The 21,462-nt window shown below is 37.0% G+C and overlaps 1 protein-coding gene across 2 annotated transcripts in view; it reads left to right on the forward strand.

The window, feature by feature from the left end:
* The window catches only part of LOC113236179 (myeloid zinc finger 1), a 71,420-nt gene extending 57,435 nt beyond the window's left edge, over positions 1-13,985 (forward strand). Inside the window, exons 2-3 of one of the 2 annotated variants that reach the window (XM_026472189.1) lie at positions 11,344-12,321; positions 12,629-13,985. In XM_026472189.1, the coding sequence (XP_026327974.1) occupies positions 11,344-12,321; positions 12,629-13,545 (1,895 nt within the window). In that variant the 3' untranslated portion in view covers positions 13,546-13,985. The remainder of the gene's footprint in view (positions 1-11,343; positions 12,322-12,628) is intronic. The other variant, XM_026472190.1, reaches the window with a different exon arrangement.
* Positions 13,986-21,462: the final 7,477 nt, after the last annotated feature.

Genomic DNA, 21,462 nt, shown 5'->3' on the forward strand with positions numbered 1-21,462 from the left:
TGCTTTTGATGAAACGTTCTAGCGTAAATTCCTTAAATCCGTTCATTTAGTCGGTTTACAATTTGCCTAACACCGCAGAATATGTTTTTTCATGAGACTTAATTATGTTACGATAACCTGATACAAAAAATTGTACGCTCATTTGAACATTTAACAAGATGATAGAAAAGGAACTAAAGGAGAGTTCTTTGTTACAAAATGATCAAGAACTTTATGCTTTTATACAAGTTGTGAGTTAAAAGAGAAATAGTTTATTTTTATTACTCCTCCACAAATCCTCTGAAAATAAATAAGTAAAAAGACCGTGCAACACATACAGCGCTCATTACGTACAAGCATAGACTAGAAATGTAAATGTATTGTAAGATAAGTGCAGGATATCAGGCAGTAGGCTGAAGGGCGATCCGAACTGGTCCAGCCAGCCCGCCCCTTCCTGCGGCTGCGTGCGCGCAAGGCGTATGTACGGATAGCAAATATTCTTTGTTTATTTTTTCCTCTCCATTTTATTTGTGGATAATCGTGACTTAGGTAGCCAGTTTAATGGTAAAATAGTATTTTTCCTTTAACATTAATACTTGTAAACGATGATAAAAATAGAAATCTAGATATTTTAAATAAACAGTAAGTTTGTTTGCTGATGGATGGTAAGGATAATTGTCAGAATGTTTGCGTTGTCGTGAATTATATTAATACTTGAAAGTTACTTATTTTAATATTATTATTTTTAAGTTGTTAAATAATGTTCTTTTTTAATTATTGTAAATTGGTGTCCGTAATAATTAGAGTAAAAAAAGTACATACATATACTCACGCCTTTGGGTTCCCATATAGGGGTAGGCAGAGCTTTAAGTGACACGGTGCAACTAAAGCCACATTTGGCAAATGTTTGGGTTAAGATTGTATACAATCTTGTATAACTTAGTGCACCTTAGTGACAGGTTGCCAGCCTGTCGCCTACATAGGTATAGGACACTATTAAACCCAATCCCTCAGTCGACTTTTACAACTTGCGCGGGATGATAAGCAACTGATACCTTCTATGTCTTTCTTTTTGTTCCAAATCAGCATGAAACTGAAAAAAGTAACGTTAATAACAAATCAAATCTGACCTATGTGGCCTCACAGCAAGCGCTATGGGTGATTGTCGTGAAGTTCCCGTATTTTTTACCCCCAACAGTGGGGTGTATTATGTATATGGTGTATCAATTTCGTTACCTGGATACTTATAATATAGCTTAGTTTTAAACCTGGTAATTGATGTAATTGTTTGTTACATTTTATTGTTACTCTCTATTGAGTTTGTGTAAAAAGTTCTGCTTCTTATTCAACAAAATCAGAGCACAATATCACTTCGAATAAAAAACAAAAACCTCGAACGACAAAGCAGCATCCTCTTTTCTAAAGAATGCACCTGTAGCTTTGAATTTAACGGTCGTCAACTTTCGACGTGCGTATGCGCACCGTACGGTTCGCGGTTGACCGGCTACGTCACCCGCTCGGTGGCGATGAGAATTCTTAATAAAATTTTCAATATGGACATTGGAAAGATGAATAACTGATGGGAATTATAATATAACTTTTTGCATTATTTTTCCTATTTTATAATAATAGCATTTAATCGTCTCTGATAGACAAGGATTTATACAAGAATTATGGTAATAAAGCGTATATTAAAGGGTAAAATCGAAAAGCATAATTACTTTATTTAACATGCAAAGCAATACAAAGAAGGAAATATAAATTAATAATAAAACAAACGTGTGAAATGGGCCAATGAGTCAGATGCAGGCAAGTCACTTTGGGAATTTGAATCGTTCTTATTATAAGCGGCATAGAGCTGAACTAAAACCTGTCAAGCTTGACTAATGTCTTGGAAAACTTTGTATAATAGATCTTATTTAAAAAAAAACTAAAATTGGTTGTGGATTTCCACAAAATTGTAGATAAGTAACTTTATCGGGTTTGTCTTTGTTAAGACTTTTGTCATTCACAATATTTGTGTAATATCATATATAGAAGCGCGAGAAATGAGAATAGCGATATATTGCACTTCTGGATCATGCTAGCGCTGCTGAATGAGCTCCTACGGGTCACTATCACGAATTTGTCATACAGAAGCTATAAATAAAATTTAGGAAAAAAGTTTTTATATCACTATACCTTTGAATCTCGTAACCTTACAATGATTTAATAGGGTTAATGATGTGCAAATCTCGATATAATATATTCGTGATAAAGTAATTCTTCTATACAATTTGCTGTATAATTTTATCCGTAAACTTATTTATGAAAGACGCAGTTGAAGTTCTTAGGTTTTCGGGACACATTGAAAACGAGACTTATTTCGGATCTAAATCGTCGTCGTGACAGGCAATCATGACCATGGAACCTGTAGCGCGTTTGTGCACGGCGTTTGTACAAGCGATATTCATATTCCCTCGGATTCGAATCCGACTTTGTGCACAATCATCGAGTATATAACCAGAAATAGAGACGAAATAAGGGCCATATATTCCTGGTAACATATTAGCGATACAGCTCTACTACTGACCTGTGCGTACGTCTCCGTATATTCCAAAAAATATTTTGTATTTATTGTAATTAAGCTAATATCTCTAACAATGCCGTGCTTTCGGTGGTGTGGGAAAAACAGCAAAACATCTAATTAAATATTAAATATGTAATTTTGCAATTTTCGTCTATTATAGCAAAGCTCAAGTTGACGACAACCATTGACGACAACCGTCAATTGTTTCGAACTCGGGCTAACCAATCGAAGCGCAGTTGTCACACTAATGTTATGGCAGAATAGTTTTGAAACAAATTAAATGACATTTCGTCTCTATTTCTGGTTATATACTCGATGTGCACAACCGACATCCGAAGTGGGTCCGAGGTTCCTAGATTTGTATAGTCTCGGATTTGGAAAGAATACGAAGCGGATCGAATGCGCAAACGCGCTAAAATGGCCCGAAACGTTGGTTTGTTTGAAAAAAAAACAAATGTATTTAAATCCGAAAAAATGTTTAAAATTTCATTTCCTGTGTTTAACAATCGCGAAAACCTAAGAACACCATCGCGTATATTTGTTTTTTCAAACAAACCAACGGGCCCTTCAAAGGTCCCAATATCTTATATCTTAGGTTACAGCTATATCTTCCGTTGGTAAAAATCAATCAAATGATACTTTCCAGCGATCACCAGAAATTGTACCAGTACGTCATCATCAAAGAACACCGAAAAGTAAAATCGTTTCATCCGATCAATAACCAAACATCATTGAACTAATCAATCACATAAGTCGTTAAGACCTCATTATCGATTAAGAAGTTAAACAAAGGTAACTTATTTTTTTTAAGCGCCATTCGTCATTGGAGTAGGCGCGTTCAGGCAGCACCATCTATCTCGGTCTAATGTAGGGTTGCCAACTAAAAATAACTTTTCTGAAAATTCTCGTTTCCCTTACAACACGCCTCGCTAATGCAAGCACAAAACCTCCCAGGGTTAAAATTATATACATTACATTTACATTGAATGAAATTAGTTAGCATATTTGATCAGCTGTACAGTATATTAAGCTATAACTTTATATTTCATTACCAGATATCAGAATAAAAGGCAAAAAATCAAAACAAAATACTTTTTTTTATTGCAATTACAAAACTTTGCTTCTAAATATACTACCGCAGTAAATTACTAGCTATAATTACATACATATTTACTTGGCATAAGTATTGGTGCCAAAAACCTAACACCACAATGTATCCTTCCTTAATAATGTATTGTTAATTGTAGGCTTTAATGCTGTTTAATTAGGATCCTCGCCATGAAATCAAAATTTTAAAGAACTACGACGGCGTTAAATACAATGTCACCATTCAGGGTGCAAAAGTTACTAAGTAAGTCTTTATTTCGATGGTTTAAAAAAAACATGCTTTTCGATACCTCCAGTGAACACTACACCGAGGTTATTTTTTGGCAATTTCTGTTATTTTTGTAAACAGTCATAATTATTTACTAATATGCTCCCCGAATGTTGTGATAAAAAAAGAAACAAAAAACAAAAATTCGAAAAAGAAAACAAAATAACGAATTACGTGAAAAAATTAAATAAAAAAACTAAAAACATAACAGGTCAGACATCAAATTGGCATAGAGTTCATTGAAGGTATCGTTTTGTAATTGGTGACAAATTTAGTAATTGTTGTAGTTGAAAATTTCTATAATATCCAAATATTGAGACCTGCCAACCTTATGATATTCAAAAGGTAACGATCTTCCGAACAGCGATAAAATCGCGGCATTATCCGAAACACAATCGCCGATAATCTCGAACACGACTACAGTACAGAACGGGGACTGTGATACAGACCAATTAAATTTTAAACGCCTCCGTTAAGGGATAAATAAGACGCCCTATCAACTAAAAGAGACCAAATTAGAATAAAATCTGTATAATAAAAGCTATATCCACGTCGTTAAGAGAAACTGAGGTCAGCTGTAGATGACAATTATCCAAGAAGAGATATTCAGACTACATCTTTGAACACTGAACAAAATTAAGGAGGTTGATAACAGTAACCAAACTTGATTTTCTACGAAGAACAAAACCAAACCAAGGGACAAAAGACAAAGCATTTATACTGAACACTTACACCAACGCAATTATCATATAATAAGAAGTTTGTTAAATACTAACATCATAAGCAACAACGTTTGTTTTATGACTTTATGACTTTTAACAATGCATCAGATTTTAATTTCGTACAAAAATAAAAATATTTAAATAGATCGCTCTATACAGAGATAACTCTGTGCGGTAACAAAAGAAAAGCTGTAAGTACAAGTCCGATGCAAAACGCAGGGGCGGGGGTGGGGATTTTTGACTTACTACCTTACTATCAAACACACATCTACAAAGCGTCAGATAGTGCAACAAAAACTTAAAAAAATATTATTGGTAATTTTATTATGTTTCGTAAAAAGCCATGGAACAAAGTTGTTGTTATGTTTATAATTGATCCTGTGAGGCTGTTAGTATTTTACAAATAACTCTGTATACAGTGTTGCCAGGTTCCACTGATTTATCAGTAGATCTACTGTTTTAGGCCGACATCAACTGTTCTACTGATAATTAACGAAAATCTTACTGTTTTTGGTAATTTGCCTTAAAAGGTATAATTATAAAATAACTATTTTTTTAAAACAATAGATTTTCGATAATTATCAACAGTAGGCTACTGATAAATCGGTAGACTTGGCAACACTGTCTATATATCTAAAGTCATTCAAATGAGAAAAACCAGCAAAATAAATGGCAACTAAACGTCACTAAATATCTCCTCGTTAATTAATTGTAGTTGGCGAAATATTATTTACACCAATTCGTCTAATCGCTTCATCTTTAGAATAGGACAAAAGAGTGAGCCGTCTCGGCACCACGTGCCATCTGTGTAGTGCAAACAACGAGTTTAAACACTTTTACGCATTGGCACTTTGGTAACTTTATGCGGAAGTAACTTTGTTGAATTAGTGAGAAAAACCGGTTTAAAAAAAACGGCCAGATGAGTAAAGAAATAATTCAAAACTAGAATTCAGAAAAAGCATTTACCTCACCCATGACTCGTACGATGGACCAAGATCATTATGTATGCAAGCGTGTATGCCTTGAGTAAAAGAAGTGTTAATGATTTTATCACTGTATTGTAATAGAAAGGATAAGCCGTTCCAATAGATAACATTCGTCTGTGCAAATAATAGTTCTTCGAATATACCAATTTTACCGAATCACGTAAATAAACTTGACTTCTAGATGGATGGGTGTATTCCACTGATGGTGCAGTGACAGAGATTTGTGTAGGAATAACATCTGTTTATAATCGAGCGGATAAATTTATTCGAAAGGAAACACTCGGCTGAATGATTCCTTCTCTTGACAGCTTGATTTTAATGATCCTACAGAAGATAATCTGAGAAGATAAACATCTTTATCGTAGTATTTCGTAAACCCTTTGGAGTTCTTCTAATTTTACGCTTAAAAATCTACCGTTTAACAAAAAAATATAAATTTTCGATTGAGATTACGCAGTGACATCCTTAAACATAATTGAATTATCGAATAAATGAGAAAAATATAAATACCAATATTACACTAGGATGTCTTAGGTTACAACTCCGAAGTCAGGAGTTTTAGAAATAGTACTGTAGAAGAATATATATATATATATAGTTTAGAAAATTAACTTGTATCTAATGTAACTTCATTTATTAATAATGAACTAGAATATATATATATATATATATATATATATATATATAAAATTGCATTTGGATTGTAAAATAACGCAGTAATAAGGTTCATATATTCAAGATTTCGTATATTTAAAACTGATTTATCATTTATATCACAAAGACAATTTACTATAATTTGAAGAGTTGAAGAGAAACCTACAAAAAAAAAACTACAAGACACGTACTCAAATAAATTGCAGAATAAATTCAATGTTAAAACAGAAAATTACTAATACATTTTACGAGTTCTTAGGTTTGAAACTTATTCGAATACACAATTACGTACATTGTTTTTACAAACAAACCAACGTTTCGGGCCCTTTACATGTCCCATAACTTTACACAATAATGCAATATAAAATCTATTCTTGCTTTAGAAATGTTGTGTGAAGAGAACTTGCTGTTATATTTCTCTGCGTAACCCAAAGACGTAAACCAACGAGTTCAAAATCTTACATGGTCCACATCTCGACCGGATGGTTCCACATATGGGGTGTCATTTCGAATTAACTTTTTTTCTCTTGAAACCCTTTTAAATTATAGCATTCGGATGACGTGAGATGCTATGGGAATCTTCTACCCTTTTCTTAGTCATATGTTACTTAGACATGAGCGTTTGCGTTTACATTTGCTTTTAGTAGACTTTTTAATCTCAACAGAAACGTAAACGTATGCGTTTGTATGATTTCATGTATTGGGGAAGTGCAACACGTGTAGAGCTGATGTGAAATAACGTTTTGATGTAATTATTCTTACGATGACAGATATTTTTTATGATTATAGTTTTCTTCGTATGTATATTTATTGCTGTAGTTCTCAGTGTCTTCGTAAACTGCTTGGCTGTGCGTGCGTAATGCGAACCCCTAAATAGTATTGAATCAAAAAGTTAAACAAAATTAATTTTCGCAAACCGTTTTAAGCCATCAAGGACCTCACAAGGCTTTGAAGAGTTTGGCCTTTGTAGGAAGTTATTCGTTAAGACTGAACAGTGCTTCCCCGTGAAGAGAATCAAACCCAGGATCTACTATATAGGAGACAAGCGTTTTCCCAGCTAAACTATTAGCATTCCGCGGCAATGTTAGCCCTACACAAAAAACTTTTCTCACCAAAACACAAGTACAGTAATTCTATCAAGAAGTACCTACATAAATACCTACACATCTAAGTTCAAATATATTTTATACGATCAAAGTTGTGTGTAACGATGTTACAAAACATCAATTTGCGTTTCGACGAATAGCTACTGTCGTGCTGTCCACTACTCAAATTTGTCTGCTGTCTTTCTATCTGTCCATCCGTTCGAAACCGGAGCACGAATGATTGACTGCTACTAATAGTTATTTAACTACACGTTTTTTAAACAAATACACTTGCAGTATTATTACTAGGCTATTAAGGCGCAATTTTGAAGGTTTTCTTATTTTCTTAATGACTACAGTATTTTAATTTAGAAAAGTATAAGTACCTAATTCTTGTCTATGCAATATAAGATACGCACACACGGCAACTTTGAGCAGCGATGCAAACGCGCGTTCGTGAAACGCGCGATATAGGTGATTGCAACGATACAAACTATCTGCCTCTGTGGCCGGACGGTTACCATGCGGGACTGCCACACAGAGGTCCCAGGTTCGATTCCCGGGTCGGGAGAAATATTTCTATAGCCTACATTTTGACCCCTCCTACGTAAAGTATCGTATGTCGAAATTGCCAAGTTTACAGGGGAGCGTTTTAAAGTTCTGAATTCACTGAAACGAGCGTAACACGTGAGTTTAGCATTTCTCAGTTATATTCGGCAAAGCTCGTTACTAGAAACGCGCGATTGCATCGATGCAATCGCCTTCATATCCCAAGTGTAGCTATGCAGTCGCGCGTTTGTGTCGGCGCAGGCGCGCGCTCGCATCGCGTTTACATCGCTGCTTAAAATCGCACGCGTGTGTAAAAGTAGACCGCATCGCTGTTAAAAATGGCCGTGTGTAACCGCTTTAAGAGGAAAGAAATGTAACACAATTATTTAGTAATCAGACAAATACTCATGCATGATTGATTTAGATCACGTATTGCTTAGTGTAGAAGCTCCTACCGAATTTCAGCCGCGTAATTTCAGCGCGTTCCAATTTCTTTTTTCATATTCATACCTTTATTGTTTGCCACATGATTTCACAAATGTGTTATAAAAATATAATACAGTAGCAGTGGCAAGGCGTGAAAAATGTCGTTAGTAAAGCCCGAGCAAAACAAAAACATCTATCTTAAGAAAAAGTGAAGCGATTATCGACACTTAAACACGACTTATTAGTAAACAAGACACACTTCATTTCACTCATTAACTTAGTGTATATAAAATTTAGCACAAATTATAGTGAATTATTTTAAAATATACTTCATAATACGTGGAAAATTATAGGCAAGCCGGTGAAAATCGAATTATATGGACGCCTCTCCACTGTACCAGTAATCACACATGTGACACCTTGCAAGGGCGCCGCAAAATCAGGAGAGCCCTACAAATTATAATTACAAATATAAATATCACTACAAATTATTAACAATTATTCCAATTTTCCTACAACATAAAATTAAATAACATTTATTTATTACATAAGAGCTAATCTATTTAAAACTAGGATAATGGCACTTAATTTTTATTAAATATTTTGTCTAACTTATAAAATTATTGATAAGGTACTTTTTTAGACGGGCAATAAATATCGATAATTTTTCTTGGTTGGAATTGCCATTGAGTGTGCGCCGGATCTGTAAACTAAGTGTAGTTGCGGGAAGTTTCAATTTAATTTCACAACAACGATGACTACATCATGATAAATACTAAATACGTACAGTCGATGCCCACCTGACCATTTAACCGACTATTTAGTGCTGAATAAAGATTCAGACCAGTGTGAAGAAAGTTGTTAAACAAACTTAACCTTTAACCTGTGAGTTGCAAAATTAATTTTGATATAACTTCCTTATTGCTTCATTAGCGAATGACGTTTTAAGAAATATTTTGAAGCCAGTTTGATCTTTAATCACCTTACATAAATACAAATTTCAACCAAAAAGCGGGAAGTTCTTTACACACTTTTCTGTTCATTGGGTAAACAACCAAAAGGCTCTAGGAACTAAAAGATCGGCTAGGGGAACCGGTATCTTAAAGCACCGACTATACCTAATTTTTACGCTTTTTTTATATCAAGAGACGGAACGAACAAGTCGTGCGCCTGATGGTAAGCTACACGCCTGTCCATAACAGTTGCAGTGCCATTCAGAGCTTTAAATGGCAAAGATCTGAGAGGCATTGCCACTGCGCCCGTCACCCTGAGACATAAGTTGACAAGTCCCATGTGCCTGTAATTTACCAGCACCGTTATGCTCAGGCCACACAGAGTCGGCCGCGGACTGTAACGCGCGGTGGGCGCGCGTATGCCGCGCGTTTCATTGTGGCAGGGTATATATGTATAAACTCGTACATTAGAAACATTCCCGCGCCCGGAACGCTTCCGCGGCCGCCTCTGTGTGGCCAGAGCATTACCGTTCAAAACCGGAAAACAGTAATGCTGAATTATTGCTTGGCGGCAGAAATAGGTAAGGTGGCAGTACTTCCCTGGACGAGGTCTTTCACAAGGAGCTCTACAATTAATTCAACTAAACCTATAGCAATTCTATTAAGTTGATTTCTTACTACAGCTCAAAACCAAATCTTCCAAAACACAGAAGCAATTCTCGAAATTCTTGAGACTATCACCGCTGTCAGCCAAACCTGAGTAAATAACTTTGTTCCCTACGTGTAACCTGACCTGCGCGCTGTGGCCATCACATGCTGTCAAATCTAACCGCAAAGAGATGTGACTGGCCCGTTTTCATCGCTACCATTACCACTGTGTCAATTTGAAATCATTTACTCTACTTTCAACCTTATGCGAACAATAATAAAGGAGTTTTAATTCTCAACTCGTTAGAAAAACTAGACATGTACTGCTCGTGTATGGAAGCTCTTGAAAGTTGAAACCTGACGGATGCTCGCAATGCTCAATCTGATAAACGTAGATGCGCAGACAGGTCTCTCGAAGGAAATTTTAAAGATATTGACATGTTTAAAAAAAGCAGTTTCGTTTATTGAGAACAAACTTTGTAATGAATGTAGGCAATCAACTATAAGAATGACAAGTTGTGTGACTCACTGAAATTTTTTTATGTCAGTTAATTTATTTTGTAAACTAATTGAAATATATAATGCAATACCTAAAAGAAAAGATACACTTTCCGACGTTACCGCCATTTGCATTTCCTCGGGAAAGAAAATGGCCGCGTTTTTTGCTATGGAATGAGTCACCACAACAACACGTGCAAATGCAACGGGAAAGTGAATCATTAGAAACTCTACTCTTTTTAAATGTTTTTATGTGAATACCGATATGTGCTATTATTTTGCGATTTCCTCTGTGGTTGTCACGTTTACATACATTAATAATAGACCATAGAATGAAAAATATATTTACCTATCACTAATATAGTAATAAGTGGGGTATAGACAGAGACGCCGCCGCCGTACTGTTTAAAACGATGAAATAAGCTTATAATCAAGAAGCTATATAATAGTCATAAAGTTATTATACATATAACGTACAAGTAAATTTTCTGGTAATAATCGTCTGTCTAGTCTGATGAAGAAATGTTATGTTTTATTAAATTCTCATTCCCGAAGCGGCGGGTGTCATAGAACTCGTGACATAAAAGACGTGCACGCGATATCGCCGGCATGTTAGCGCGCCGTACCACCGCCACCCCTTTCCACCGTCGTCGCTGTCGCCAATATTGCCGATTTATCGCAACATGGTGATTTATGCGCTTGAGTTTTTTTAACTTTTAATAACATCATCAAACCTGCAGACGCTTTATTCTTTATATGTACCTCGTATTGTTTCTTGAAAATGTTTGAATCGTAATCGATAAATTATTCGCCAAACTTATACGTATTGCATTCCGTTTGAAATGTTGCATGTTGGATGTGCTAACTATAACTAAAAGTTTTTTTTCTATTGTTTTCAGATACGACAGCCCCGTACGTGCTTTACAAAGATGGGGTAGAGCGCGCTCCTCCCGGTACACAATGGGGTGGTGGGATGCTGGACGGCGGCTACCAGCCCATGCAGCATCAGAGCCCCGGCGGGCCGTCACCTCAGCCCGAGCCGCAGTTGGCGTCCCCGGCGCCATCACCCTATCCGCCTGCGCCGCCGCCCCCCGATCCAACTGGTACGTCGGCCGAGGACGCCGCGCAGCAGCTTGCGCAGCAACAAGCTCAGCAACAAGCCCAGCAACAACAAGCACAGCAACAGCAGGCGCAACAACAACAGCAGCAACAACAAACTTCCCCAGAACATCTTCAAGTAGAGCAACAATTACAGAATCAGGCTCAGTCGCAACAGACCACACAGGACCATTTAGAGCGCGCACCCTGCTTCGTTCCTCAACCGGACTTGCAGCAACAGTATACACCTTATTTCAAAGAGACCAGGCCTGCTAGTCACATGCTCGGCACTGGGGGTTTCCCATTACATTATCTGAAACAGAATGGCGGTGTCCTCTCTTTAGAAGGTCCGCTCGATCAGTACGCATCGACAGAATTGCGCCATTTACCTGACATAGTCCAGCCGGAGCCGCCGAAACCAAGAAAACATAACCCGAACTCGGAATTGCGGCTTTTCAAATGCCTGACATGTGGGAAAGACTTCAAACAGAAATCCACGCTGCTGCAGCACGAGCGCATCCATACAGATTCGCGACCGTACGGGTGCCCGGAGTGCGGCAAGCGATTCCGGCAGCAGTCGCACCTGACGCAACACCTGCGCATCCACGCGAACGAGAAGCCGTACGCGTGCGTGTACTGCCCGCGCTCGTTCCGGCAGCGCGCCATCCTCAACCAGCACCTGCGCATCCATTCCGGTGAGAAGCCATATACGTGCGGCGAGTGCGGCAAACATTTCCGCCAGAAGGCCATCCTGAACCAGCACGTCCGCACACACCAAGGCGAGCGCTATTCACACGTATATACCCCGGCCCGCTCCCCGCGCGCGGCGTCCGCACCGGCGCCCGTCGCTGCCGGCGCCGCCTGCGATCCTCACACGCCCCCACACGTTCGATTCGGTCTCGCAATTGGCCTTCCTATCAAACAAATTCTCGGTCCCCTCGTCGCCCATCTGAGCGGGCGCTCGCGAGACGCGGAACCGATCGCCGGACGATCCTGTAACCGTCCCCCGTTGATTAACCCACTCGTCGATTGTACCTTTCCTCGCCCTTTGAACTAGTAACTGACAATGTTCTTCGATTTTTACAGACGTTTCGCCCCATCTGATCTTCAAGAATGGGACGACGCCGACCTTATGGCCTCAAGACGTCCCGTTCCCGCCTGATGAGAACAAGGAGGAAATTCAATCTGCATTCGGAGACGCAGATGGGCAGAATGGCGAGCAACGTGGATCATGTTTTTCGCCTGGAGATACAGCACAATACCCGGCATACTTTAAAGACACGAAGGGTCTCAATCATACTGTCTTCGGTTCCGGTTTGTCTCTGCAGTACCTGAAAGGCAGTAAACTGCCTGATGTTCTTGGGGGTCGCGCTATGCCGCTTTATGTTCGTTGTCCTATTTGCCAGAAAGAATTCAAACAAAAGTCAACCTTACTGCAACACGGCTGCATCCATATAGAGTCGCGGCCGTACCCATGCCCCGAATGTGGTAAACGATTCCGACAACAGTCGCATCTTACGCAGCACTTACGCATACATACCAATGAGAAACCGTACGGGTGTGTGTACTGCCCGCGATTCTTCCGTCAACGGACCATCTTGAACCAGCACCTTCGCATTCACACTGGAGAAAAGCCCTACAAATGCACGCAATGCGGAAAAGATTTCCGACAAAAAGCAATCCTTGATCAGCACACCAGAACACACCAGGGTGACCGGCCCTTCTGCTGTCCGATGCCAAACTGCCGGCGTCGCTTCGCAACCGAACCCGAAGTGAAGAAGCACATCGACAACCATATGAATCCGCATGCGGCAAAAGCGAGACGTGCCGACGCGCCGAAGACACCGCGGCCGCTCCCACCTGCCGCCGCCGTGGTAAAACCTGAGCTGTACTTCCCGCAATGCTACGCACCGCCATTCCAGCAGTTCCCGGCGACAACTGCCACCGAGTTCAAACCCGCCGTAGGCCCTGGTGCACCGGTGCCGTGTCTGTCGGCTCAGTGACCCGCGCCACCGCCGCGATGGCACCCCGCGCCCACGCATGCGCCCTCACATCATGATTTGTACGCCGCCGAACGTCTCTACAATTAAGTTTAGAACACCCTTTGGACAATTTTAAAGATAGACCTGCGGTGTACCAAAAATAGTTGCCGTCGCCTACGACGGCACGGAACCAGTATACGACTCGCGTGAGCGAGACTATGATTCAAATAATGATCGATGTAATATTGTTAATCGGATCGCTGTAAACAAGCTTCGGTCTGTAAATAACCACATGTTTTATATACCCCATCAAGTCTGTCGAGGGACAGACCGCGAGTTCATCACGAATAGTGTTACCGTCAAACAAGCGAGTACAGATAGCATTTTTGCCCCGTAATATTAAGTTACCATGTAAGAATTAGGTTTCTTGAGGATTCTTCTTAATATGGTCGAAATGTTCATTGAGATTAAGCAGGTCGAACCAGAAATTAGAAATTAACATTTCATTGAAATCTAAAAATTAAGGTTTGAAATCTTTTACCACATAACATATTTCGCGATGAATGCTTCCGGCACATCTATGTGCCTATTTATATGATAAATGTAAACGTTGTACATAATTTGTAGATGTATTAACTTTAATTTTATTTACAAGTATTAAGGAGATGAAATCTGGCAAAAAAGAGGGATAATGAATCCACGATGCTCAGAATTTTAAGGATAAGAATTTATTACGCGTTAACTTTAGGCCGTGAATCGAAATTGTTTTGGGAGAGATGAACCGTCAATAAGACAATTGAGAAAGTAAACCAAAAACGTAGGTTACCTTTTGCCATCAAAACATTTTTGTTAAGTACTTACAAACGTTCTGTTAAATAAGCGAAGCGTTTACGTAAGTATACCAATGAACTAGATGAGATTACTAAAATGTCATTGTAACACTATAGGTGCCAAGTAGTGTAGTAACTTTTAAATTTTTTCTACCAGCTTCTAATATAGTTGGCCTAATTTAGGTTGTTACCAGTTTTTTCAACGATAATGACGTTTGAGATGCATTTATGTGGAAAGGGTCAGACTGAGAAAGGACTGTGATAGCTAGGTAGGTTAGGTGTCTATTCGCTCACTTAGCGGTAAAACTCGTATAAACTCTATCGAAACGTGATTGAGAATCCTTTTGGAGTCGAGTGAATGCTTAAATTGTTTCATCGCAATTTATAATAATAGTTTTGCTTCCATTGTGTTAGGCCAAAATTGCCAAACTATACGTAAAATCGTTTTGTTCCTAAATTATCAAAATTTGAATTTGTTGGTTGGCTCGTATTGGCCGGTATCTTGCCTTCCCTTTTTTGACTGACTTGATAAGTAACTTTGAAGAGTGAGACTAGTGAATTTTCCCAATTAGGTAAGGTGTGTGATGTCGCCAAGTGCTTTGCCGTAGTTTGATCCAGGATTGAGGGTATGCCAGAGTAATCTTATTTCTATTTTAGCTTAGACTATCGACATTCGAATTACCAAGCAATTCGATCATTCATCGCGAAATACACACTTAGATGTTAGGGAGAATAAAGATATATATGAATATGTGGCATTGATGGAATATTCTGGTATTGAGACGTGCGTCCTCGATAATTCGCGTCCACAATAGATACGAGTAGGGTTAGTTCTTCGCTCAATGGTTCCACGACATATACACGAAGCGAGATATATCAAATATATCAACTTTACTAGAGCATTCACGAGTAAAGTGAACCAGTCCTCGGACTATAAACTTTGAAGAGATATCAGGATATTTCAGCAAATTCTTTAACGTTTTTATCAGCTCTGTTTGTATCTATAGACAACATATATAGCTTATTTTACGATATTGTGATGGTTTTGTTTTCCTACCGCATAATAAGAACTGTTACGTAATAACTTATAGATGTAATAGAATGTGAATTTGTGGAAGTCACAGTACTTGAATACCATTATGATTTTATCACTGTTTGAAGTGAATACTGCAATATTATGTTAAGTAAATTTTGTATTTACTGTAAAATTAACTCATTGGATAGTTATGAAAATTGTCTGCGTGATCGAGATCTAAGGCCGATTCGCATGCTCCTTAGGCTCGACCGCCATCTCTCTTGTCTTCAGTTTGTAATTGTTTTTCCTATCAAACTTTCGGAGGTTTACAATGAAAAAAACACCAATGTTTTGGAGAAAAATTGAAGCAGTTATCTTCCGTGACTAAAGTTTTCCACAACGTGTGATCCTCCCGGTGTCGTGCGCCGCTCCCCGCCTTTAAGCACAATTTTACAAACTAGGGTTAATTTTCTGTTTACTTTTAAAGAAACCGCGCAGCAGCCTTACAATAATAGTAATAAGTATTTTTATACAATAACCGTATTTGGTTGAGACTCGGTTGGGCGCGGCGCAGCGGGCCCCTAGTACAAAGTTTGAATACAAACATAAAACACAGTGCCATAGCCATGATATAACCTCAGATTTATACTTATTAGATTTTTATACCGATACAAATGGATTTAATTTTTAAATATAACAAAGGTGATTAAGAGTACAGAGATTAGAGATGATATTTTATACATTTATTACAAACAATATTATTAAAGTGAATATGAAATAGCCTTAAAGTTAGTATTTCAACATGCTAAGTACCTAAGTAACTTTCAAGACAGGTTGTGTAGAGACAGGAGTCGTGGAAAATTGAGTGTCGTTGAATTTTTTGCAAATCAACGTAAAATCTCTGAGTTCCGCATCATGGTTTAGCAGTGTTGCTTTTTGCGTGGTTATTGTAAATACATATCACTGGAAAATCTGTCAGGCAGTGTTGCAATTAAGCATCCGCATTCTGATAATTGAAACTGTCGGTAATTCCGTTACCCGTTGCATTTGTGTAACCCCGATACCCGAATAGGTCTGAAGAGTGGAGTAAAGCAAATGTCGCTATAGTTATCCTGTGCAGGCTGTTCTATTCGTATTGCTCACTGTTTTGTTAAGTTTTGCTCAATTTCTCGTGTATATGCCTTTAACGTTACTTGTGTTAGTTTTATACATCATATTGTATACGGGAATTAATGTAAAATATTTTTTTAGAGAGCACGGTTTGCTTTTCTTATGAGACTATTTGTTAAGTCCTAAAATATTCTTGTCAGTGACAGTCTTGGCCGATGTCGCTATTCTTTGGATGAGCCTATAATTTCGAGTCGATTTTAATCATATCTTGCAGTAGATTTAAGCGTGCCGTCCAACTTCGGTCATTAATTGTTTGAATCCCAAGCAATAGCGTTATAGTCAGTATCTTTTCTCTAACATTTTAATTCGAAGTGGACTGGGATCTAATGATTGTGAAATTCATAAATTCTAACAGCTTTATATTGGTACACTTCAAGTGTACCAAGTTCGAGACCAATCTCATATGATCCTTGCCGACTTAGGTTTGATACACGTTCCTAGCTTACAGTACGTAACATTATTTTTCAATGTATTAACGTAATATTTTACTGTCTACCCGTAGTGTAGGTAATCGTCTTGTATTCTTTTCGTCTTGTCTCTTCTACGCCTTTTATTGCCCATGGAATCAGATTTCATGTTGATTTTTTTTCGATTTCCACATTATATACCTAATGTTACTCGAATCAACAATGTATTCTGCAGGTAACTGCAATCTGTAATCTTTATTCAATAACTTTTCATCGTATTACTACCAGGAGTGCTATCTTTTAATCACTTCAATTACTTAATTTTTGTATACTCTAAGTTGTTAACAATATAAAAAGGAGAGAATAAGATTGCATTGTGAACATAACTATGCATGTAAACGTAATATCTACTTTATTAATATCAAACATATGTCAATTGTATAAGATACAATGTACTGGAGCAATGTACGAGTAAGTTACATCGACCAATGCTTAGCTTGGTGTGTCGAAATTTGTAACTTAGTTAAGTGATTTCCGAACTAACTTAAACAAGCACTGACATTTTCTTTTAAATGCATTTATTAGTGATCTCATGGCGCCGAAACATTTTTTTAAATCTTTTGGTAAAGACATCTTGGAAATTCTGTAGGCGACAAATAATTGTCCATTTTTATTTGAGTGCTTTTAATAATCTATATATACTTCATGACAAGTTTTTATGTGTATTAAATTGACGGAAGCTTTTACTCTGAAAGCTTAAGTTATCTTTATATATTTAGTTTCCAGCACTTATATATATGGCCTTAATTTGTTAGCTGACATCTATATAACCAGTAAAAGTTGTCGCTAGGGCTCATGCAAAATATTTGTTAGAAAATGTTATGTATTTCTCGTGGTCGTATAAACGCAGATCCCTGAATTAATTATTTTTTCGCAATTTCAGAATGTAAAAGTTATTTGGTTCTCATAACCTGTCATTAATAAATGTCAACTAATAAAGTGAGGCCTTGTGTAGTATAAACTTACAATCCTTTCTTTTGTTATGAAGTATTCTTCATACGAGTGGTGTATGCGTAAAATGACATACTTAGTGCATAATGCTTGAAATGAATCCATGAAGGAGCTTAGGAATAACAATTTAGTTTCTTAGATCGTTGGCTACGAATTATTTTAACGTCTTCCATTTTTGCTGTAGCTATATCTAGATCTTTTCTTTTGGACGTTTTATAATTTGTATTACCAATATTATAGTTATCGAAGATGATATTTTAGCTTTTATTTGTATAGTTTTATGTTTTAAAACAGTTGAAAACATCTGCAGTTAGTGCAGTAACCGTGCAATAAACTCAAAACTTTTGGCAGATTATTGAATAATAATTTATTATAAAGTGCTTATATTAATTCCATATTTCATCGTAGTTGTTAATATAGGGGCGAATAATTAGTAGCCAACAAGAATGGCCTATATAATTTATCGTATAGTCGTAAAGACCTATATTACCTTGTACACACTGCCACACTCGCCGACCGCTGTCAGTAATATCTTAATTTTTTATCACAATAGAGACTTGTTGAAACAGTTCCACAATAAAGTAAGTGTTGTTAAATTTTTTATAAAAGATAAACATATTAGATTAATGATCTTGTAGTCTGGATTGAGTTTTTTACAGATTTTATTAAATGCAAAGCTTTGAGTCAATGGGGAGGGCACGTCGCCTATCTAGCTTATTTTTGCTACAGATATTATTTAAAGCAATACAATAAATGATTAACATATACAAATAGTACAATAGATATACAGATTATACAATATACAACGGATTTATACAATAAAGGTGATATATTATATATAGTTTTCTTTTTATAGAAGCGTGATGGGCGACATACTCGATGCATACTTGGTTTTCAGTGAAATGGGTGCTGTTATATCATTAATTGTACATATTTATTGTAATATACAACAATAGACTGGTAATTTACACTGTTGTTAGGTTTTTACAGAGATATTAACTGGTACTGTTGAAAATTCCCATTTACGAATATTTCTTCCGTATACATGTCTCCGCCATATTTTCTTGTACACAGAATGACAAATGTGATTATTTTGTCTTCCATGAATAGTTATTAGTTATGTACATAGTTACAAATTATAGTTTTTACTGTAACTACTACTAAAAAACTGTCCAGTAGAATTGCCAGAGGCATTTGACTTTGTTTATCAGACATGTATTGCCTTTTGTTAACCCATATGGAAAAAAAATTGACGACAGCCAACGACAACTGTCCAACATTGTTCAACTACAATAACTTGCTATGATATGGTCAATTTAAAAAAATCGCATCTCAGAGTATAGCTGGGGTTCCTCAGGGTGATGTATTATGACCGTCTTTTGTCCGTAGCGATTTACTACAAGGCCTAAACATGGGAATTTTCATTAGCGCCAGCCCACAAAGTTACAATAGAGTATATTTTCTTACAATACTACAGGACACCGAAATAGACTATATGAAATTGATTTTTAGACAATCCCAGAATACAAGATCGAACTTTTTACACACAACAGCTGAATACATTTAAGTTTTAGTTTTCCATATGAATCATTTTGCAAAAACAGTTGGTTGCGATATGGTCACAGAGATCCAGGCGAAAAAAAATTACCGTTGGCATTTTAAAAAATGAAAATAAAAAATTGTAAATATATTTTCTAGTTCTTCCAAAATGATATATCAGTATTAAATACAAAATTCAACTTTGGTTAGGTCAAAAGTGTATGTGTGATCTATAGAAAATTTTCGAATTAGACTTTCTTGGTGTAATTTTTAAAATACTTATAGTTATTTTTAGTTGTATTATTTTCCTTTAGGTTATATTTCACTTAAACTGTAATGATCTTGCCTAGATTTGCATTTACGTTAGTTACTTATGATACGTTTGAAGTTGATACCATCGTATTTATGTATATTATTATTGTATTAAGGGTTTTGTTTGTTTTTTTTTGTCATTTAATAGAAGTAAAATGTTGTAAAAAGTAAGCTCGTTGTATTTTATCAAATAAACACTTTTTAGTCCAACTGAAGCAATAGGGGAAAGTTTTATTTATTATCATCCTAAGAGTTCGTTTTAAGAAATCAGCTACTGTTATTTAAGTTTCATGGTGCTTATCACTGAAAACAAAATTAAGGAAAATATCGTGGAAATCGCTCAAGACCTGCGACTATCACATTTGTAAAAAGAAATATATAATTATTAATAAAAAGATCGAACACTCAGAAGAAATTCTTTCGATCCAGCCGAATGCGAACCGACGTCTTCTAGATACCGTGCCAGACGCTATACCAACTAAGCCACGGAACGAACCAGCGGACCTCACGAATTTTTCTATGTGCTTGCGTCGTATCTTTGTATTTGGTTTTTCAACGACTTTTTAGCCGTAGCGCCATCTATGAGATTTCGTCACCCAGTTAGATACCTTTACAGCTACCAGCCCCGGTTAGAGATGTCGCTATTCATTGTATTTAAATTTTTATTGTATTGATATTCAATTATTTTTATGTGGAACTACTCCACTAGTTGGTTATATTATTAATACAAAGATCGAACACTCAGAAAAAATCCTTCGATCCGGTGGAGTAATTTCACATAAAAATAATTGAATATCAATTCAATAAAAAATAATTTAAGAAATATATTTACTAGTAAAACCTCGACCCCACATTTCCTAAAACCACTATAGTGCGCGCGGAACTAGCTGGCCGCGCCTTAGGTATGTGAGCGGTGGGACGGGGAGGCGGGGGCACTTGATGTCATTACTCAGAATACTCAGTTCGGCGCCGGACTTCGCGGCGGCAACACACGTTGACAGTTCTGGCTAGTTTAGACAAAACGCACAAGAGATTGCAATGTCAAGATGAGTCCGCCGATAAAAAGACAATCTAAGGAAATAATATTTAAAGTGCATACGTTTTTTAAAAAACGGAAAGCCGATGTCAATAGTTTAGAATATAAAACTGATGCGAATATTCATAAATTAGTGGCAGAAGCAACCGGGATATCAGAACGAAGTGTAAGGAGAGTGATTGCTCAAAGTAAAACATCCTTGCAAAATACAGGGGAAGCAAAATTTAGTTCTCCACGAAGGCCAAAAGAGATAAAAAAGAAAATACAAGTTGATGATTTTGATTTAGGAGTGATAAGAAGAAAAATAAATCAGTTTTATACGGTACAGAAAACAAATCCAAGTCTACGAAAACTAAATGCTGTGTTAAAAGAGGATAATATTTTAGATTGCGGATTAACTTATTTAAGAGAACTTTTGCACAAACTGGGATATTCATTTAAAAAATGTAAATCGAAGAGATCCCTTTTATTAGAGAGACCAAACATTGTTGAATGGCGAGTGAAATATTTGAGGGCCATAAGAAAATTCAGAGAAGACAAACGAAATATATTCTTTTTGGACGAAACTTACGTTAACCAAAGTCATAATGTCCAAAAATGTTGGCAATCTTCGTCGGA

Source organism: Hyposmocoma kahamanoa, unplaced genomic scaffold, assembly GCF_003589595.1.
Source record: "Hyposmocoma kahamanoa isolate Upper Pololo Valley unplaced genomic scaffold, ASM358959v1 89, whole genome shotgun sequence".
Lineage (NCBI taxonomy): Eukaryota > Metazoa > Arthropoda > Insecta > Lepidoptera > Cosmopterigidae > Hyposmocoma > Hyposmocoma kahamanoa.